The 22601-nt window shown below is 45.5% G+C and overlaps 4 protein-coding genes across 5 annotated transcripts in view; 3 read left to right on the top strand and 1 right to left on the bottom strand.

Moving 5' to 3' along the window:
* The window catches only part of gogo (golden goal), a 77903-nt gene extending 64895 nt beyond the window's left edge, over positions 1 to 13008 (bottom strand). Inside the window, exon 1 of the mRNA XM_068761304.1 lies at positions 12975 to 13008. The gene's annotated coding sequence lies outside the window, so the exon portion shown is untranslated. The remainder of the gene's footprint in view (positions 1 to 12974) is intronic.
* LOC137918481 (esterase E4-like) lies at positions 1159 to 5602 on the top strand. The gene is made up of 6 exons (XM_068761302.1): positions 1159 to 1281; positions 1346 to 1619; positions 1726 to 1855; positions 2957 to 4264; positions 4644 to 4788; positions 5579 to 5602. Exons 1-6 carry the CDS (start codon positions 1159 to 1161, stop codon positions 5600 to 5602), a joined length of 2004 nt encoding a protein of 667 aa, XP_068617403.1.
* On the top strand, positions 8067 to 10368 carry LOC137933692 (juvenile hormone esterase-like). Its single transcript, XM_068777710.1, has 3 exons — positions 8067 to 8245; positions 8661 to 9985; positions 10091 to 10368. The coding sequence occupies exons 1-3, from the start codon at positions 8117 to 8119 to the stop codon at positions 10260 to 10262; spliced, it is 1626 nt and encodes a 541-aa protein (XP_068633811.1). The 5' UTR covers positions 8067 to 8116; the 3' UTR covers positions 10263 to 10368.
* A 5097-nt stretch (positions 13009 to 18105) lies between the features above and the next one.
* Positions 18106 to 22301, top strand: SCCRO4 (DCN1-like protein SCCRO4). 2 transcript variants are annotated; one of them, XM_068777727.1, is made up of 8 exons: positions 18106 to 18221; positions 18438 to 18561; positions 19134 to 19255; positions 20108 to 20208; positions 20738 to 20866; positions 21041 to 21165; positions 21912 to 22119; positions 22195 to 22301. In XM_068777727.1, exons 3-8 carry the CDS (start codon positions 19146 to 19148, stop codon positions 22272 to 22274), a joined length of 753 nt encoding a protein of 250 aa, XP_068633828.1. In that variant the 5' UTR covers positions 18106 to 18221; positions 18438 to 18561; positions 19134 to 19145; the 3' UTR covers positions 22275 to 22301. The 2 variants fall into 2 exon arrangements, with proteins under 2 accessions (XP_068633828.1, XP_068633827.1); XM_068777726.1 differs by having other exon boundaries at positions 18107 to 18221; positions 18438 to 18557.
* The last annotated feature ends 300 nt before the right edge of the window (positions 22302 to 22601 follow it).

Below are 22601 nucleotides of genomic sequence, written 5' to 3'. Positions count from 1 at the left end.
ACCGGTGCCATTTCGTCCGATATTGTTTTATCATCTTAAAGGTGAGATGATGCCGTCGGGAAAACAAACGCAAAAAGTAGTTTTAGCAGTTAAGATGTTAACCTGAAACTGCCTCAAAGATTCTGAAGAGACCGAAACAGCTGAAAGTCTGAAAGTACCAAATCAAGTATGACGGTGGGCGCGTTATCACCTCCCGGGCAAACTCTCTGCACTTTTGTTGTCGCGGAAATGTAAGTGTGTATGGTCTAACGTTACCCCTTCCATTGATTAACTCTCTCCGCTTTCTACCAACTTCTTATTTTAATATCATCAGTTGTGATTCGAATCGGTGGTTGTGTCCGTGTGAAAAGCTACATATCAAACACAGCAAAACAAATAATGCGCCGCCGGTACCGCCGGAGTTATTGTACACAGCATGGAGTTATTGCGAGAGTTTGCCGTGCGAAGGTTGACCGGTCGCCGATGACTTTTTATCACCGGCTATCAATCTTCAAAAAACGGTTCGGTTTTATTAGGTTTCGATTAAGAACCACAAATTGGTACCCCCGGCTCATTAGATTTGTTTCAGTGAGCTTTAAGTCAACGTGCACGGACCTTAAAAGTCGATGAAACAATGGAACAGGAATAAATAGAAGTGGAGCAAAACTATATCGGCTCTTCCGTCGCACCTACCGAGCAGCTGATGTGGTGCGAATTGATATCACGAAAGCGGAGCGGGCACTTTTGATTTTCTCCGTCAACAGTTCCCAGCGAAGTCCTCAGTAATGGCACGCCGTCAACAAATACGTGGAGTGCGCGCGCTGCACAGCGACGAAACGCGACGTGTTGCTATTTGAGAGCAATAGGCGCTCAGTTTTAGATATTTTTTAATCCATTTTTCATATTTTACGAATATGCACCGCTGAACAGTAATCGGCGCCCTTTCCTGTTAACCATTATGTTTCAGAAACACAGAGGCCTACGCTCACCGCCCGCGCCCCAGCCCGCGCTCCACGCTGGCGACGCTGACGCTGCTTTATATCATGAAGATGCACCGACGGTCCGCCGAGAGGATACGCTGTATCGGCTGCCAGCGGCAACGTGCTGTCGCTTCGACGCCGCTCGATGACGCTCCCTGCAGCGATTAAACGATTGAGTTTCATCTAAATCATCCGCTAGATGTCTCCACACAAAGTAATGCGATTTCCTTCCCAAAAATTTAAGCATACCGACAAAATAAATATCCACAAAGCGCAGCCAGTGCCGCGCATTTGTTGCGCGCGAACTGCACCGCACGCGCTGGTAAGTATGCCCAGTTTTACGTTTGCTTCTTTAAATAACGAACAGCGGCGCGGCCTGGGACTAGTTTGGAGAATTCTTTTCTGCGGGCCACCCGCCGCTGCGCGCCACGCATGCGCCGCGGGCAGCGCCCGGGCGCTTGATCATATGGAGTCGGCACAAGCTGCGCCCCGCCACCTCGTCTGCGGTGATGGATGATACCGTATGTCCCCGCAGTGCTCTCGTACTGCAGACATTCAGTCCGCGTCAAAGGCACCCCTGCTCGTTGGGCGCGGGCCGCACGTTGCCCAAGGGCAGCGTCCCCGGGCGGCACATTTGCGGCTTAAGTTTAGTCGGCGCAGGTAAACTAAACTTTTTTCTACCGACCACTAAAATATTTGCTGCTGTCTGCCTCGCCCGATGCCTAGTTTTTGGTTTTTAGAAAATATTGGGAGATGTGTGCACAAGTGGAAGTGAGCTCGGGGCTGCTGGAGGGGGAGGTGGTGGAGAACCCGGCCGGCGGCAAGTTCTACAGCTTCAAGGGCATCCCGTACGCCGCGCCGCCGCTCGGGGAGCTCAGGTTTAAGGTGACGCACTTGTCTAACATGCAGAAATCGTCGCCAAGCCTCACTTCTGAGGGCGGAGGGGGCAGGGTGCCGCGACATCTAGTCATATTGCTATGCAAATAATAGCATTCTCAGCGACTGCTTGTACTCGGCATGAGATGAATGCCAGAAGAGGCCAAATTGATAGAAATTGTACTCCCCTGTAACACATTCTTCAAATTAAAGCTACTAGGAGGCCAAACGCGCCCTGATCTGAGAAGAGCCCAATTTCGGACTGTTTTTTGTGATCCTTTTTACTAAACTAACTAATATTAACACAGTAGTTAGAGTAATTCTTTCCTAGGATGCGTTACCAATTACAAAAATATCTCATAAATTATTGAATATATGAACTTATTTAACTCACCACAACACAGCGCAGAGGCGTTGCACAGCAGCACACAGTTGCCCACAGTGCAGTTACTAGTTTTAGGAAGCTGAGAGAAAGGTGTTACAAGCTTTAGTTTATTTCTGGTGCTCGCCTTGCGTAAATCACTATTTTCTTTTAATCTATCGATATTGTTAAGTGCGTAGACGCGATTGCAATCGATATTTTCTTTTTCTCAGTAGTGCACTTCGTCTTAGTGGTCGTTGTACAGTATTGTCCGATCGGCTTCGTTGCCCCCGCTGCTCCCGCCATGTATATCGATCTTTTGGGAAGTAATATATATATGTGTGTGTGTGTGTGTGTGTGTGTGTGTGTACGATTTATGTATCACCAAAATATTGAAGACAAAAATTGTATCGATATCAGCGGCAGCAAGTAAACCCGTAGGAATGTGGGGAGCGCATTGTAACTTTGCGTCTAAGCTAAGCAAAACTGCGGCTCGCCCGGAAGAGCGGGGGACGGGCGCTGTGAGCTCAGGCTTGGAGTCGGACATGCGTTGCAGTATTTTCAGAGCACGTGAACTGAACACCTTTAGTCTTTCTTCGTTAAGTAACAAATTGTGAGAATAAAAGCGAGGCGCAACTTGTGAGCGCCTTGTGCTTACATCGTCTGTTAATAGTCGTCGTTTCACAGTTTTAAATATTTATGAAATATCATTAGCGAACAATAACGTCCTTGCTGCTAATAGCACGAGTGTTGCCCGCAGGCGCCGCAGCGCCTTCCAGCCGTGGCCGGGCATCCGCAGCGCCAAGGACTTCGGGCCCGTTTGCCACCAGTTCGACATGCTTACTCTGCGCATCGTCGAGGGCCGGGAGGACTGCTTGTACTTGAACGTGTACAGCCCGAAACTCGCGCCCTCGAGTGCACTACCGGTCATGGTGTGGATTCATGGCGGCGGATTCTTCAGCGGCAATGATCTTATGTACGGACCCGACTTTCTGGTCCGCCACGGCATCGTCCTCGTCACCCTAAACTACAGGCTCGAACTTCTGGGTTTCCTCAGCTTGGAATCGGAGGAGGTGCCGGGCAACGCCGGCATGAAGGACCAGATGGCTGCGCTGCGCTGGGTACAGCTCAACATACGCAAGTTCGGCGGCGACCCCGACAAGGTGACCATATTCGGAGAGAGCGCGGGCGCGGCCTGCGTCTCCTTCCACTTGGTGTCGCCCATGAGCAAAGGCTTGTTCCGCAGGGCCATAGCGCAGAGCGGCTCCTCGCACTGCTGGTGGGCGCAGGCCACGCGGCCCCGCAAGCGGGCACGCCTGCTGGCCAGGCAGATGGGCTTGGACTCCGACGACAACAACGAGTTATACGAATTTTTCAAAGTTCAACCGATTAAAGATATGATATTTAAAATGAGTCCGCTGACATGGTCTGAGCAGTGCGTAGATAGAGTTAAGTTGTTTTTTAGCGTCGTAGACGAGAAAAAGTTCGGCGATAGCGAGAGATTCTTTTACAGAGAAATCGCAGACCGCGTCCACGACGACGTCGAAGTCATAACGGTCTACATGAAAGACGATGGCCTGCTGGCCATGGGCATCAAATGCGACGTTGAGAAGACTTTGCAGCAGATAAACCTCATCCCTGAGTACTTGGTGCCCAAAGCTTTGAGTTGGACGTGGCCCATGTCGAAGCAGATCGAAACCGCGGAGAAAATGCACAAATATTATTACAACAATAAACTTGTGACGGAGGAAACCCTGGAGCCGCTCATCAGGTTTCTATCCAAGGACGCGTTCGTGTACGGGACGATGACCTGGCTGCGGACAGTGGCCGCCGCCGGGCGCAACAAGTTGTACTTGTACAGGTTCAGCGGCACCTCGGAGCGCAACGTCATGACGCGCGTGTTCGGTCTTCAAACAGTGGCCGGGCCGCAGCCGCGCGCCTGCCACGCTGACGATCTGGCCTATCTCTTCCCGCTGAAGCAGTTCCTCGGGGCCGTAGAGCCCGGCGCCAAAAGCTACGAAATGATCCACAACCTCACCAAGCTGTGGACCGATCTCGCCAAGTTCGGGTGAGTGACATTAGCTAAGCTCATTGCTTCCGGAGTTGGATGAGGAGGAGCACTCCGTCCGACCAGATACAATAAGGAACCGCTAACAATAACAAACGGGACTTCTCCAGTTCCGTTCGTTATTGTTAGCCGTCGGCTGCTTACGTCTGTCGTGTGCCAGGTAGTGATGTTTTGATCGTAGAGCTAGAACTAACGGTGTATACGATTTTCTCTTAAGGTAAGGTTGTTTTACTCCGGTTGTTCATATAATCGGAGGTGGGCGGCCAGGCCAGCAGCGGCGAGCGGGCGGTGCAGCAGGGCGCGCTTGCCCGCACGACTGCCCTCCTTATTTCCTCCACTTGGGCTTAGCAGTCGACGGTCGGGCGTTCTCGTGTTGCAGGGACCCGATGCCGGACGCGAGCTCGTCGCGGAAGTGGCGACCCTACACGCTGGAGCACGAGGAGTACCTGGAAATCGGTGAAACCCTGGTACCCGGCGCTGCGCCCGTCGGCGCCGACATGCAGTTCTGGGACAGTGTTTTCGAAGTGCGCGCGCGATTAGCTTGTGCCGCGGCGGACACGGCACTCTGCTTCGACTTTTCAACTCAAATTTTTTACTTTTGTATTTTCATAAACATGGCCCCATCTGGGCGGGTTAATATACCTATTTTAAAATATACTTTTTTTTTGTGTATTCTTACCTTCTTACTTGGCCATCATTCCCTGGAGCAGAGCCCAAGCGGGGCAGGTAAGGCTGTCGGATTGGCAGTAGTTACGGTAGTTACCGCGTAGTTAAACTTTAGTCAGGTTTCAAGAGGCTTACTGACACACCGGTGTAATGTTCCTTGCTACGCCTGGTGCAATAGATGTCCGTAACAACAAAAGCGTCTGTAGGTCACCGTCAACAAGCCGATGCATTCGTACTTGCGTTGTAATGTTCTGTAACGTAACATCGAAATCTCTTCTCCGGATTGAAAACTAACCCGGTAAACAATTTTTACAATATTAAATGTTAATTTTATGTTGGGCAATTAATGGTGACTGGGAATTTCGTTTAATATTAAAGTTCTATCGGAATATTTCTTTTCAACGACAGCGGCCTGTGTGGTACTGTGCGGTTTGGTGCGGTTTTGTTCGGCCCGCCGCTTTAAAATATTAAAGACGTATGATTAAAAAGATCTCCGCGGACGCGACGCACCTAAGCTCCTTCACATCCAGCTCTGGCCAGCTGCCAACTCAGCCCTTCGATTCTCATTTTGAAACCATTCTGTTTAATTAAATGTTTGTAATTTCGTTTATCAAAGCAGCCACATGTTTTCGCCGCGTGAATTTGCAGAGCATCGGGCTATTGATGCTTTGAGACAAATTTTGAATCATTTCGTTTCCACAATACGGTAAAACGATGAACTGCTTGGCGACCGCTCCGATGCCGAACCGAAATGGTCATCAAAGAAGCAGCACAGGTTTCGGTGCTAACCGCAGGGGATCATTTACTTAATCACGAGATGAATGCTCGCGGAGCTCGGGCTTGCGGCGATGCAACATGCACAACTCATCGCAAGAATTAACTTCTAATGCGATATGCGATGAACGATGACATAGTAGTTCTGTGAGCATTTGCGAAACACAATAACAAACTCAGGAGGCCGCCGCCGCTGCAGCCGCGAGCGGCCCTCGCATTACTTATGATCATCATCATCCACAGGGGATCGTTTATAGTGACAACTCGTGTGCGTCTTGGGTAGATTTCCATAAGGGCCCAGTATGATAGAAACAGGAATCAAATTAAACTCCTCTATAATGGCGTCCTTTACCTGAAAGCTACGAGGGTTCCTAACGCGACCCGATGCGAGAAGAGTCGCATCAAACCGAGGCGGATACTTACCGCGATCACTTATAATATCACTTTATTGCCGCTCAAAAATCCTTCGCACTGTCGCAGAGTTTCAAGGAGCTATTTTTAATGAACCTCACAAATTTAGTAGAAAGATGTGACATGACGTAATGACGTGATATGACGTAATGCCGTACACATTTTCTCACGAGAGCTACTAATTATTGTTTCATATATTTCAGATGGCGGAAGCTGGCGACTAGGGCAATTTCACTATTCGTGCATTTAAACGATATTAGCTTTAACGAGAAAACACTCGCGTCGTACGGAAACTAAATAAATCAACTACAGCGGAGGTGGGAGGGAAAGAGTTAACTTTTTATTTAGAAAATGATCGAATTCACAGTTCTTGTCTTGTGTAGAAACATCACAATCTCTTGCGATAAAGGGAAACGTCGACCGTGCTCGACATCTCTGCGTCTCGAAGCGAACGTAACCGGATTAATTTTATGTTCCACGTAGAGACTTTGGGACGAAAATTTGTAACACGTGAATACAGATTACTCAGTTAGGGGCGTCGGGACACTCGAAGAAGCGTTTGCTACGAGTCCATGCTGAACTTGGAGAGATACGAACGGGAAACCGCGGCGCGCACGCAGGCTCCGCGCCGACCGGAACTCGCACGTCCGCGCCGCGAACTGACACGCGACGGGTGCGCGCTCCTCCGGACAGTGAAGGTAGCAGCAGCTCTCTATAGGTCGTAGCTGCACGTCTTTGCTGCGGACGGTCGGGGAGCGGGCGGAGCGGACGCAGCGGACGACAACACGGAGCACAGAGCTGGCGGGCAGCCTTCAGCCGGCGGATCATTGTGTGGTTTGTACGGGACAACCGTTTACAGTTGTTAATGTCCGCCGGAGAACGCGTGTACGGCGGCGCGGCGCGATAGGAAACCGTCTCGTCACAGTGTCGTTATCTTGATGTATCTGCTAAATATCAAGGTTGTCATATCTGTACAGCGCACTGATGGCTTATCGCACCCGGAGGTGCGGCCGCTCTAGGCGACGCCCGCGGCACTGCCCTCCACTGGACGTGTGATATACACGTTGAACCTCCGTTTCTTAGTTTTAAATCTAAAATTAAAGGTATACCTTTAAATAAATCTCGTTAGAGCATAAAAGTTTTAGTTGATAGAAACGTGAAGAATTTGGTACGTTGACTCATTTTCATGATTGATATGTTAAATTTCATTTAATAGAGCAACCGATAAGTTTCTAGCCGGGTGTTCTCAGCAGACCAGGGCTCCGAGCCGGTGGCAGCTTACTACTTATTATGTTAAAATAATTGCCGAATCAAGAGCGCATCTTAATGTCTACTTGAATAAAGATGACACGATTTTTTTGAGTGAAGGCGGACACGATCAACCCGCTCGGCTTTGGAGAACAATCGACGCAGTAATAAGCGTAAGAGAGTTTTGCGCGCGTGGGCGTCGCTGCTCGGACTGTCAGTGCAGAAGTTTTCCCGCGACCGCGACGTACAGACATAATGTGGGAACATTGTGTGGGTATCATTGGATGCAAGTGCGACGTGATCCATCCTTGCCTTCGCAAAGGCAAGTGTACGAAAGCATTGGACACAGCAAAGCAAATAAATGGTTCGCACGCGTGGAAGTAGCGGCGTTTTACCGGTCCGGCACTTCCGGCAGCCGAGTTTCGACGTAGACCAGCACTCACTGCTTAAACATTGAAAGTGAGCAAACGTCGGGGACGTCAAAGTCATTGCCGTCCCACGTATGAACAAATATTCAAGTTGTGGAAAAGTTTACAGAATGACTTGTCGGCGATCGTGAGTCGGCTGATTCCGCAACGGTTCCGGAACCGGCGCCGTGCAAGTCGCGACGTGTTCGGACGCGAGCGGCGCGGCGCGGGGGGGAGGGGGCAGCTGTCCGCGCGGCGCGGCATTAGCCGGCGCGTCGCACACAGACACAGTCGCTTCTCCGCTTCGCTGGGAGTCGCAGCCGCATCCTTGATATCATCGCGCAAAATGGCGCGTGTGCAAGTAAACGAGGGCCTACTGGAGGGAGAAGTGATAGACAATGAGTTCGGAGGACAGATCTACAGTTTTAAAGGCGTTCCCTATGCGCAACCTCCCCTCGGAGAATTAAGGTTTAAGGTAAACATTTAATAGCACCTACAGCTTTATACTTTAAGCACGGGCTGCAGCAAGGCAAGCGCATCTCGTGAGCGACCCGCCCCTCAGTTTTGTGATATGTATTCAGTTTTTTTCAACGAGCCGGGATCCCCCTACGATAACAATTTAGCAATGAGGAAATTCCAAATACGTACGAAAGATATCGACATAGGCCGACAGATTTGCAAGTATCGTTGGGCAAAAACACAGGGTCAATAGACAAACTTGTCAAGGACTTCTTAAGACGCTGCAGGCGGTTCGCTTCCAATCGATCCTTTTGTGGGTCTGGGTGGCCTGGCATATCCTGCAGTAGACGGCCTGCGACTGAAATTATGATAACGATATCCTCTAGGTGCGTATCCGATACGGTTACTTTAACGCGGAAACGCGGTTGCAGGCGCCGCGCGCAGCGGCGGCGTGGACGGGCGTGCGCTCGGCGCGGCGGTTGGGGCCCGACTGCTACCAGTGCGACCTGCTGACGGGCACCCCCTCGCACGGCAGCGAAGACTGCCTCTACCTCAACGTGTACTCGCCGAGCCTGGCGCCGCGGCAGCCGCTGCCGGTCATGGTCTGGATCCACGGCGGCGGCTTCATGTGCGGCAGCGGCTCCGACGTTCTCTTCGCACCGCACTTCTTGACCCGACGCGGCGTAATATTAGTCACGATCAACTACAGACTGGAAGTGCTGGGGTTTCTCTGCCTCGACACCGAAGAAGTTCCCGGTAACGCGGGAATGAAAGACCAGGTGGCTGCGCTACGCTGGATCAAGAGAAATATTAGCAGCTTTGGCGGAGATCCGGAAAACGTTACTATTTTCGGTGAAAGTGCGGGAGGGGCCAGTGTTTCTCTGCATCTGCTTTCGCCCATGAGCAAGGGACTCTTCAAAAGAGTGATATCGCAAAGCGGTACCGCGATCAGCAACTGGGCGACGAGCTTCCTGCCGCGAGAGCGCTCCTTCGCGCTGGCCAAACGTATGGGCTGCAATTCGGATGACCCGCAGCAAGTTTACGAGTTTTTCAAACGGCAGCCGGTAGAGTCCCTCATCAATAAACCTGTTCCGCTAACCTACGAGGAGCAACACAAAGAGAGTCCCAAGCCTTACTTCAGCGTCGCTTGCGAGCGGAAGTTCGGCGACAACGAGGCATTCCTGACCGAAGACCCGCTCGACCTGTTGCGGAGAGGCATACACGAAGGAGTGGAAGTAATGAACGGTACCACGCTAGACGAGGGAGTCGTGCTGCTGGGCCTCGGAACGGACGTCACTGAAATGATAGCGCAGGCTAACAAATTCAAAGAGTTTTTTGTTCCGGCACCTCTTTCTGCTACGTGCTCGGCAACCGATAAAATGAGACTCGGCAAAAAGATTAAAGAATATTACTTTAAGACGGAGGAGGTATCGCGCGGGAACCTGGAGGCACTGTGCCGCTTCCAGAGCGCGCACGCGTTTCACTACCCGTCCTTCCTGTGGCACAGCGTGTGCGCGCGCGCCTGCACCAATACGGTGTACCAGTACAAGTTCGCCTGCAAGTCGGAGCGGAACGTCTTCAAACAGCTGCTCGGCATCACGGAGAGCACGGGCGCAGGCGCCGTCGTGTGCCACGCCGACGACTTGCCCTACCTCTTCCCAATCACCGTCGGCGGCGCCAAGATAGACACGAGCACTGCAGGCTTCCGCATGGTCGACCGCGTCACCGAGCTCTGGACCAACTTCGCCAAGTGCGGGTAAGTTCGTTAGCCCTTTATAGATCTGGGCCGCTTTCAATACCTATGTATCGATCATTAAAACGTATGCTACGGACACAGAGATATTGCTTATAACCTTTTCAGAAACCCGACGCCCGATGAAAGTTTCGGAGTCACCTGGAGCCCGTACACGGTGGAAGGACAAGAATATTTAGAGATAGGGGAGGAGCTGGTGCCCGCGTCGCGACCTGACGCTGACGCGATGGAATTTTGGCAAAACATATACAGGGAGCATTACCCGCACTACGCGCCCTGATCGCGGTCGCAGCCGACGCACGCATTGTGTTCGACTTCAGTAACAGAACTCGATTTATTTTGTATTTTATTTGTAAAGAACAAAACCCACGCAAATAATAAAACATACCAAGCTCGTCACTCGTCTGCTTATTTCATCGCACTCGTTGTCTCACAGTTTCGGTAAGAATTTATGACAGGAAATGCACCGCTCGGGCTCCGGCTCAATAACTGCTAGATATTCCGTAAAGGTCCAGTCGCGGCGAACACTTTTAGCGAAGTAAAATGCAACTCTCTAAGAGCCAAGAAGCCAGCTAAACGTTTTCGCAGCGCGTAAACGTTTGCACGACTGCATACCCGGCCGCCTCCTCGGAACTCACAATTTCACAATCACATTGGATACACCGGAGAGTCTAAAAATATAATATTAATATTTGTGCTACTTATACACTAACCCCAATAAACTAAACAACCACCTACTATTATATCTTAGGATTGTAATATAACTGACAAAGTGGGACTATCATGTAATGTCGTCACATTATCATCTGACTGGTAAGACGTCCACAGCTGGAGATCGTAGAATTCGATACCTCCGGAGCCCTGGCCGCCGCCTGGCGCGGCAGGCTCTCCCGCTGCCACTTCAACTTCCCGTGCGTCGATCGTGTCGTGCGTCATCTGAAGCGTTTTTGTGGAATTTGTCTAAATTGTAGAAAACTGAAAAGCGCGTCTTAACACTTCAACAAAGCCGATTACATTGCAATTCATAATGTCACAATAACAGCGAAAAATAATATAGGAGACCGGTTATGTGACAAGTTTACTCAACATTTCCAATCAAAACCAAGTGTACATAACTCACAGCCCTCCCGACGGCCGCCGCAGACGAGCCCATGTCTTCACTCGATAGCTAGGTTTCCAGGTGTTCCAAAGCGTCTCTTTAGGGCTCCATGTTTTATGACGCTTGAAAATTCTTTAGGTTTTGGTCTAGACGTAGAAATGTCAATTTAAAACGTAATGCGGACCATTTACAATTGTCGCAGAGGGTCCAAGCGGTGTCGATGCGGACCATCCGCTATGATTCCGCTCGTGACCTGGCGACTGGTCCCTCCTCCGGTGTCGGTGGCAATTTCAAACCGAACCCCACTTCTGACACCAATCCTTACGTACTGTGGGTCCCGACACGAAACGAAGCAGCACCGGTTCATTATTCTCTGGTTATCTGACCTTTGCTAGAGTTACTAGAGTTTTTAAAATTATAGATCAACCTTTAATTTTTAATTACGTTACACATTAAGCCCTCGAGCTTAACGCGTGTTGAGTTCACTATTTTCCAAAATTGCGCAGTGCGCTTGCACAATACTCCCTCTGGAGAGAAAATAAGCTTTTGTATCATTTAACCGTAAAACCTCCGCAGTATTCCTTGTTGGTACCTTCAGCTTTTGCGATCCCATGAGATTCGAGGACAGGAATGGCGGTTGGTGGCCGGCAACCTTCCGAGACCTAAGTTTTCAACGATGCGCGTAGCCCTCCCGCTAGCGCACAGAGCACGGCCTCCTGCGACGCCCGCCGACGTCGAGCGGCGCCGCGGGGCCGTATACACCGCGTTGATGTTATTAATATTTCTGTGAGCAGTTCGGGGACCAGCTTTTATCATTATTTGTTATAACGTCTGCTTTCTAATTAAGATAAAGAAAAAGATTGAATCTATTTTTATAAATAACTCTATAAATGCACTGACGACGAAACAGACATTTTTATTATACATGATAACAACGAGCTCTGGAGGAGAACACCGGCCCTTGGGCGCGCGACAGCGAACAGGACGGTGTGCGTCGCCGCAGTCATCGATAGAGAGTGGTCGCAGGCGCTGCTAACAGAATTATCGCTGCTTTTTCTTTAGGACTTTAACTGGACCTGTTATTTAAAAAAACGGTAAAGCGAGATGTATTTAAACAAGGTGCGCGAGCGCAACAAGCCCGCGGCACCGCACAGCGACACGCAGTGGATACGCAACCGGCGGCGAGCCGACCGGCCGCAACAACTCGCGCCGAGAAATTCGTTCCGTTATATTTCCCGCACCGCGCCGCTTGTGCAAGGGGAGCACACGTGCGTGCAAGAGGGGTCGCTCGCCCGTATATCGACCCGCTGCATACTTGCCAATAGTTGCGAGGGTCCCTGGCAAACGACAGAAATGGCATACTACGCCATTTCTGTCGTTTGGACTTTGAATGGGACAGCACTTGTTCCGCGGCGCCGCGCGATCAGACGAGCTGCGCACACGCTGCGCGCATTCACCCTCTTGCTGTCCGCGTGGTGCTGTGCGGCACCGCCGACCAAAACTACACCGGTACGGCCAAACTGACGGGCAGCGCGGCGACGCCCGCCCGCCCGGCGTAGCTCGATGGCTGGCTGCTTTTAGAAACACCTGCGCCGGGCGCCGGGCCGGTACGTTCATCTCGTAGATGTTACAACCGTTACGTGCGCTACGTGCGCTACGGAATCCGCTCGCGAGGTGTAATCACAAAGTTGTAACTACTGGAATATTTATAGACTTGCTGCACAAATTCAACACATTGACAAAGATGGCTTTGAATAATACGATCACCGAATCGGTCGGTGCAGCTTCATCACTCACGCACGCACGCACGGACGCCCGCTCGTGAGGATGTCCAGGGACATGCAGACAAAAGCAAACAAATTCATACATATCGCATTGCAGGCAGTTACTTACGTAAGTTTTTGAATGCAATCTCTCCAAAACCTCGTTCGTCCTCAAACTAATCCAATTACAATAAAAAGCGCACGAATTGCGAACAAATAAACTTGAACACTTTTTATTGCACAGATAATTTACTTGTTAAAAACAAACACGACCGCAAATTTACTGCAGAGAGTGGCAAAGTTATTGCAGAGAAAGATCGCGTGTTCCCGAAGACGTAACGCGACGCGTACACCCCCGGCGAGGCACACGCGTGCACTGGCGGCCGGGAGAGGCGGGCGGGAGCGGGCGGAGGCGGGTGCCACAGGGCAGCGCGCGGCGCGGCCGGCTGCCCCGCGCCCGCCGGACACGTAGACGCTCTTGTACAAGAGGCACGCGGAGCCGTGGAGCAGCTCCGGCACTGCAAGCGCGCGCACGCAACAGCGCTACGTCTCGCCCTTCAGTTTTGTGATTGTACATGTAGGCTCGGACATTTCCTGTCTTAACTTGTGTAAAATACATACACACAGACATATCGAGCCTTCGGCGCGCTCGGCGAGCAAATTGTCTTGAGTTCAGGCGTAGCGCCAGCCAACCGTCGCGCAATGGGGCATGATAACTCATGTGATAAGAGTTGATTAAAATCCATAAAAAGGCGGTCGACCGCTAATTTATTCTGCGCGGGCGAGGGCACGCCGGGGGCGCGTGAGGGGCGTGCAGGGGGCGCGTGCGGGGCGACGCACCCTCGGCTCGAGCCCGCGCGACTTCTGTGGGACGTCGGCGCTGCGAATCCGAGGCGTCGTAGTTTAGGACTGTGAACGGCAGACTTGCCGTTTTACTTAAAGTGAGATGGTATCGCAGTTCCTAGCCTGCACTAGGAAGTTTTTAAAAAGCATTTTTCCGATAGAAGCCTGACTTTAAAGCACGACTACTAGTTGTAAAGGAAACAATCGCACATCGGCCTTCCCTGCAAATAGGAGAGCAGCCAGCGCGACCAGCTTCTCAACCTAGTTGCACTACAACTCGCGGGGAGGCAGAACATGCGTTGCAAAATATCACTCCGCTGATTTTGAGTCACCGGACTTCCAGACACGCCGGGAGTGACGCGGGATACAGGATGCGCTGGAACTGGGACGCCTAACTCACACACAGTGAACGATTCTTTTCGACCTTCGAAAGTCAAAAGGTCCAACGCAGATGATAACGAGCCAAATGAGAGAACAGTGCGGACGATTACGAAAGAACACGTTGCAACTATACAGCGGTGCTGGGAACGCGGAGGGTTAAGACACGCATAAATTTTAATGTAAACTTGTCCTTGTTTTGGGAAAACTATAAGGAGGCGCCCTGAATTCAAGGCTGATATTAATTACTATTATCCTCGAATTCAGGGCGCAGTGCAGTCCTATTTCGGTTTTGACTGCCTAATCTCAATGCTAGCCCAAACGTTGAAATCATACATATGGTTTGGAATTAAAATTTGTGGGATTCTTCCTTCGGCCGGTAGGTCATGAGGTAGCAACAGGATGAAGTCACAAGTATTAGTGCCGACGTGAATGAACATTTTTTTTCGATCTACGGCAACGTAATATTGCTTCTACAAATTGATAATTTATTTCTAAATTATTCTTTCGTCTCTTTTCAGGTCATATAATTTTCTTCTGACAACATTCTGCTTACGAATAAGGAAAACTAAAATGATATGTCGTTTTAGAAAACAAATGTTATCACGGAACCAGCGACTGCTGACGAATGCGGTTTCGTTTAGAATGTTTCAATTCTACAAATTTTGATCTGAGACATCGGAACCGAACGAACGCATGTCGACAACAAAGGACCGCGCGACAGTGGCGACGCACTATGGTGCATCGAGGCTAATATCATCTCATAATTCATTTTCGTCTGATAGATATGTCGTACGATATATATAATCTATGATATAGAGATGTAAAACTCTGTAGTTTTTTTATTTACAAGGTATTTTTCTGTCATTATTTTTATTTATTAATAATGAGACCTAAAAGTTGCGGAATTTATCAACAGAAGTTTTTTGAAAAAATCTAGGACAACTCCAAACCATCATTAACATATCTTTTACGTAAAATATTTACAAAATTGTATTTTTATATGCATGAGAAACTATTTACTATAAACTTAAAAATAAAGTTGTAACAAAATATCAATAATAATTATTTAAAAAAATGGAGAAATAAAATACACTGCAACCGAAAAAAATAAAAATTGTAATTAAAGTTTTAGTAGTTAGCGCTGATTGCCACTGATTAGAAATTATGATTTTTATATTTGCTAAACTATCTACTTTCAGAATCAGCAATAATATCTTGCCCATATTTGCCCCATTTTCTGTAATTCACTTTCAAAGAGAGCGCGACGGAGACTAAAAATTACTTAATTAATCAAGCCGCCTACAGTTTTATTTTTTATTTACATGATTATTATTATATAAAATGGTTTTTAAAAAGTATAAATATCGGCATAAGAGTATATAATATTTTATGTACATTTTATGTATATATATAGGTATGTTGTACGTACTTATACCATAGGTACCTATCTGAGTCGTATTCATTATACAATAAAACCACGATAATATTTTTCCGGTTACATATACAGTAAAGACATACTTAACCACAATTGTAATGGTTAAAATATATTATCAATTTTTATCACTTTTACCACATTTACCGCATTTCTATTCATTTATATATCAGATCGGGAGCAAAATTACACACGTTACAATAAATTATGCCGTGTCACTTTAAAATACGTATAAGTAATTAGCTGTAAAATGATTGTTTTAATATTAGTGCCCTTTAAGTGTACACTAAATATACTTAGGTATATTGTGACAGTTTTCTTCGTGCAATTGAATTTAAAGTGAATTGTTACGTCTACACTAAAGATCAAAATTAAAGACCTGTGTATCGCTTTTATTGAACATGGAAAACATATTTCTACAGCAAAGTCTTATTTAAACGACAATTTTAACCTAACCGAAACGCAATTTACTTGTGCCAAATCTAATATTCAAAAATCTTTGTTGCCCAAATTCAGATAGGTATATTTCTAGTAAAAGTTGGTCAAAGACAAGAAAAGTTATAGAATAAGAGGATGAAGCAAAAGAATTGTTATTAGATAATATTTAAGGAAATGTTAATTTAAACGTATTTTTTTATATTACTATGAATTAGAATATTATTTTGTAATTTTTATAAAGTAAGTTAATAATATATTCACCTATTTAATTATAATTTTCGTATTAAATCACTGTTGTTAGCAACTATTTTTCACACGATCGGACATTTATGTTAGATATTAAATTTTTTTTTGTTGATACATACATATTTAGTGAATGTATCTAGTTCATAATAATTATTTTATAATTTATACATAATTATGATAAATTATTCTTGCTTGTAAAGTTTCGTTTATTCCTATATTATAAACATTTTTTACGTGCCTATATTAATTATTTTTAACAATATAAAATAAATTTCTTTAATATATTTTAAATCTCTACTTATTCGTCTATTCCTATTTCAAACTTCATGTCAATATTCCTTCTAAATAAAAAGTTATTGAATTTTGATATGATATTGACCTTATTGCACCATAGTGCGACGGTTCGGTGGGAGAAACCAAACTATCTCAACGATCCTTTGTCATTGTCAAAACGTTGTTACGGTGACTCAACCCCTAGGAGCCGGGAAAAGCTTGGGCCGAGCAAAGGTTGACTCTAAAGATGTTGGTGAATGATTGGGATCTGTATTGCGGTTGACCATTAAAGCATTTTAACATCTCATTCATCAGATTTTATCTCTTATAAGAAAGTTACGTGAGTAAATAATTTTGACGGTACATAGTGATATCGATTACTGAATATGATAATCTAGTCTATAAGAATAAGAATATTGATAAATATTATAAAAACAGTAATATGTACGAGGCCATCACTGGAAATAAAGACAAGCGTACCCTTCCTCTTGGCTCCATAAAACAAGCAACTCTTTGGCGGACAACTGTGTATGGCAATATATTACAACATACTCCTGTGTAAAATCCCGAAATTATCATGTAAAATTTAAAATAATAGAACTTTATTGATCTTAAATTTCTATGCACGTCCTTATATCCTCCATATTAACTAAGTAGATAATAACACGTATAGATGCATAAATCAATCATTTTAGAAACTTTGAGAAACACATGTAGCTCATCGACATAAGTACACGTAGCTGACGCCTGTCGCTGGGCATCAGACGATGCAAAAAATCTTATCAGACCTAAAACACGGTGACTTGCTGCTTAGATAGATACCTGTCAGACTACAACCGTAGACCGTTCCCGAGAGACAAAATAAGGCGCAAAATTAGAAAACGCGTAGTGATTGTTAAGAACGTGCGATGCAACAGCGCCTTACTCGATACCAAATCTCCCCTCATGGCTTTCTGGAAGCTATCGAAATCTCTCAATGTATATGCGATCAAGCCTCCTCTGTCATGCAGTGACGAGGGGCTAAACTGAGTAAGAGGAGATTCTGGAGTCCTTCCAAAGGAATTCACAAAAACGAACGTTAGTATTTTAATAGTAGGTAGGAATCTCACATAACTTTGTCGTCTTCCGATAAAGCAAAGTATTTGGTACCTATTCAGAACATTTTCCTGTCCCGTCAAAAAAAAAAAGATGCAGCCATCTAGAACTAGCTCCAGACAGGGAAATTCAGGTATCGCTACCTCTGGAGACAAAGACTAGTGCTTGAACTTACAGATGATGCCAAAGCTAAAGCGCAAAACCTAATAAAACTGCTTCAAAAATGCAAGTGGTAATATTTATTTTAAAAAATCATAGCTATACGCATTAATTAAAAAACATAATAAATATGTACGTGTAGATATAGTATGTAATATAAATTATACAAGATGTAAAAATAGTACATATAACTTACACATACAAAATATGACAATTGATATTAAAAAATAAACAAATGCTTGCAAAAAAATAATATTTTTTAGAACAATATATCTTATTAGCTTAAAAATGGGATGCTCTGGGAATGTTTGTATAGCCAGCTAATATATTAATGATAGTTACAATTCCGCACGACGTTTGAAACGGAACGTCCGTTAGAATATCTGTGGAGAAAAACTTCGTTTTGAGTTTTTGAGTTTTCCTCTCCTCAGCCGCTGTATTTGCTATTTAATTTTACACAACTACTCTATTTCGTAACCGTTAATATGCGCCGCATTTGATTAATTTATTGTAAGCATTCGCTAAGATCAATTTTGTTACATTAAAGTAGTACGTTTCTGCCTTTGTAAATTCAGTGGGGACATCGTTGCTGTTGTAATTTAACTATTAAAAGCGACAATTTTTATCGGACACCCCGCATTTTTGCTGTCTTGTTATTACGAATTTATGGCAGCGTCACTTAACGCACCCTGCCCTCGATTTCATAACATTGATTTTTGTTTTCAGGTTATTATCGTTATCGACCTGTCAGAGACATTTTTGATCAAACTGTCTCCGCAAATTTGCAAAATAGGAGACGAAAACCGTTTCAAGTTCTCAAATTTTATAACCAACCTGCCACCGATTGTAAGTACGTTTTCTTTTTCCATTTAGATCTTCAATACGATTCAATATTTACGAGCAATTCGTACGGTTGTGGAACACGTTCCTAGTGGTAAAGATCAATGTTTGGAACGAAAATACCTCTGAATGGGCTTTAGATCTTTATTCATTTACCATCAATTCGTATTACACCGTGTCGTTGGGCTTTATTATTAAGTCACATCTTGTTTATATATTCGACGGTGTTTGTAGGTGTGTTATGAACTTTGTAAAAGATTTACAAACTTTGATTCGAGAAAAAAGTTATTTAAAAGAATATGTTATGAACTAAATAAAAAGAAATGTGGATTCTCCTATTGAATTACATTCTCGGATGTTGACATAAATAGAGAAGATTGATTCAATAAGGTAATGCACCAGCGGAGGTTGCAGTGCCACTCTGCATAGGACAGGGATGCACTCAAGCACATCCACACATTGGTTATTAACAATTTATTGTTTACATGTTTTATACAAATCAATATAACAGAAAGTGGCTCTACAACAACATTTGAATCCAAAAAACAGGCTTCTTTTCTCATTAAAATATAACTGTTGAAGGGTGGTAGAGCAATGCCTCGCTGCAGCAAGCGCACGCGCAGCAGCGCACCCGCCAATGAAGTTATCCCAGGAGCCACCACCATAGATGACCACCACCACCACAAGCGCTCTAGAAACAGTAGGTAAGATGTAATGATCATTTCATACATGCTACTATCAATGTGACATTGTTGCTATTATATGAACCTGAAGAATATGGAAAACACATGATGGGAAAAAATTTAAATTAAGTATTTCATTATGGTGCATCTTACAATAAACCTACCACAGGGAACAGCAGAGACCTTAGGTTATAGTTCAGTAACTTAATACTAGACATAACATTCCCTTGACTCCATTATTAAAGGAAATGTTCCAGGTCTACTCTAGTCTGTATATCAAGCCTTAGTTTGTAGTGTCATATTGTTAAATGAGCTATTTACTTATTTATCTATTTTCTTCCTCAACCTCAACCTTTTAATGATGGAGATGGAATATTTTTCACTTCACAATGGTTTCATAAGCTTTGCAAAGTAAATCCACCTGCTACACTATTAAAAGTCTGTTCTGTGCAACAATATTCACAGTAATACTTTTGAATCTGGATTAAGAGATGAATAATGATGAATGATAGTAACTCTTTTGTAACTGGACCCTGCTCACATATAGTCACATAGTTTTTTTAGTCTAAAACCCAGGACATGCATGCACACATTTAAAAAATACATTTCTGATGATGATGATTATACAGATCCAATTTATTGAATGAAGGTAGGACTTTCTTTTGATTGTGTATTCACCATCTTCATTGCCTCTTAGCAATTGACACAGCAGAAGTTCTGATTCTGTTCTGTAATGCACGCAATATGTTTAAATAAAAATATCAAATCCTTTATTCATCAACAACTGCTGCTGAGAGCGAGATATTAAGTCATGCATGTATTTGAACTCATTCAAAGACTAATATATTTATAAATGTGCCTTTTTGTTCACAGTTCAAGAAGACATTCCAAAGCAGAAGATACAAGTTTCAGTGTTAAAAAATGTTTAGCATGGTTTAAGGAATACACAACAGTGTCTGAACCGAACACATTAGGTTAGTACAAAGGACTGTGTGTGCACAGCTACAATCCTTACAAGCACAAAATGTTTGCTGTCTTTCCAAATACCCGCACTTGAACATCTGGTAGAGCTGTGTCAGCCAGCACTGAAAGAATTCACTAAATGTGATGATACACAACAGAGCCTGGGAGGTGTTAAAGTGCTGCCAATGAGAACTTGAACATCTTAGCTATGGATATTGACTTTGAAAGTTGCCAAGGTTTTGAGCTCACACCATTGCTGGTTTGTGCGCACAACACTAACTGGCACACACTAGTGCACAGACAACAATATAGGAGGATAGCATGTTATGCAAATTCTTGTGGAGAACTCGTGCCAGCAGCACTCTCAATCTGTACATCAAAATAGTGACAAAGTTTCTTGTGATTATTTAAATATGCAGTGGCACCTATGTAAATATACAATCTGAAATATATGTTTAATATGTGTTATAATAGTGCACCTAAAACGTGAAATACATGTTTTAAGTAATTTTTTATAAACTTGGATAATTCATTCCCAAGGTCCAGAAGGCATGGAAAAATTCTGTGAAGATTTGGGCGTAGATCCAGAGAATGTTGTAATGCTAGTAATAGCATACAAAATGGGTGCCAAACAAATGGGTTACTTCACACAGGAGGAGTGGCTGAAAGGTAATTTTCTGCACCCACTTAAATTAAACATGGTTGTTAGGTTGAATGCTCATCTCCTTTGCATTTATGGCTGTCCACATTGAAACAAATGTTAGGCAACACGCTGGTGTCGCCGGTGCCCGGGCGAGACGCCGTCACTACTAGGAACCTCACTAACCATTTGTTTGCTTGCAGGCCTGACCGAGCTCCAGTGTGACAATATACAAAAATTGCAAAATAAATTGGAACATTTACGGAATATGCTAAAAGACCCCTACACATTCAAGGCTATTTATAGATATTCCTATGACTTTGCACGGGTGAGTAGGTTTCTTCATGTCACACCTACAGTTTTATAATCATACATTTAAGCTCCACTAGTGGACCTAAACAAATGAGGCTTAAAATCCTGGTTTATCTGAAAAGCATACACACTGCAGCACATCTTATGTGGAATTTGTGCCTGAGTGCTGTGCATTCAATTGTTTGCAATTGTGAAAGCAGACTCAAACCCATGAACTCAACATTGCTAGGGACTCTTAATACATTTTTACGTAATTGTTTAAATAGTCTGGCATTTCTCTAAATGATATTTAAAAGACCATAAACCCTTTGAAACCTTGATCGGGTTTTTTGTTTACAATTATAGTAAATGTCTTTGTATCAAATGGCTTCTCCATTGTTGCAAAGAGATCATGTAAGTACTTCCTAAAGTTGGGAATCCTGTCATTTCTATATTTTCAACTCTCGTTGTTCTCTGAGACCTTTCAGGAGATGGCTTAAAACCAATTCTGCTATTATATTTAAAATTATCTATAAGTTTACACTGATCTGAAGTTAGCACCACCTTCTTGATAATGTTATTGTCTTGTTTGCAACTAGAGCATTATGTTTCTCATCCTTATTCGAAGTAATAACTGTAAAAGGAATCTATTCCTTCTCTATTTTACTAATCATGCGCTATACATATAATTAGACATTCTTTGAACTTCCTGTATAATTTAAGCAAAGACCATAGCAAAAGATGGCATGAGTGAGTGATCCTGTGCGGTGTGCGATGTTGCAGGACAAGGAGCAGCGGTCGCTGGACACGGCGACGGCGCGCGCGCTGCTGGGCGTGCTGCTGCCGCGTTGGCCGCTGCGAGCGCCGCTGGCCACCTTCCTGCAGCGCGAACCGCGCTACCGCGTCGTCAACCGCGACCAGTGGTGCAACATACTGGAGTTCAGCCGCACCGTCGACCTTAACCTCGCCGCCTACGATGCGGATGGCGCCTGTGAGTACGTGCACCACACGATTGCACCGCATCGCCGCAGGCCATCTGAAACGAGCGCGCTTCTCGCTATTGCAGGGCCCGTCATGCTGGACGAGTTCGTGGAGTGGCTGCGGGCGGAGCGCGCCGGCGACGCGCCTATGCAGCCCGCCAGCTGAGACGCGCGCCGCCCCGCCGCCGCCGCCGCCGCCGCGGCCCGCGCGCGCCTCGCTCCGGTACGCGCGCACCGGCCCTCGCATTCCGCGACTAAATCCCAATCAATATTTCGTGGACAAGAAAGTCATCACATATGAAACAGACCGTCCAGAATGAGGAAGGACCACCCTCTATTATTATACATAGAAGTTATTGAAATTCATTGTCGCTACTGGCGCTGACATCTCCCAAAGTGGTGGTAAGATTAGCTAGGCGGCGGTCGTAATTCTAAATTTGGTACCTCCCAGGCGTAGTGAGTGACCCAAGCTGAGGTTCTCTCTAAAACGTCC

The sequence above is a fragment of the Battus philenor genome, unplaced genomic scaffold (assembly GCF_028537555.1).
Source record: "Battus philenor isolate CCGP_79_NKW_IND1 unplaced genomic scaffold, ilBatPhil1.0.hap1 SCAF_14, whole genome shotgun sequence".
Lineage (NCBI taxonomy): Eukaryota > Metazoa > Arthropoda > Insecta > Lepidoptera > Papilionidae > Battus > Battus philenor.
The sequence above is the reverse complement of the archived record's forward strand: the minus strand, read 5'-3'. Positions and strand labels throughout refer to the sequence as shown.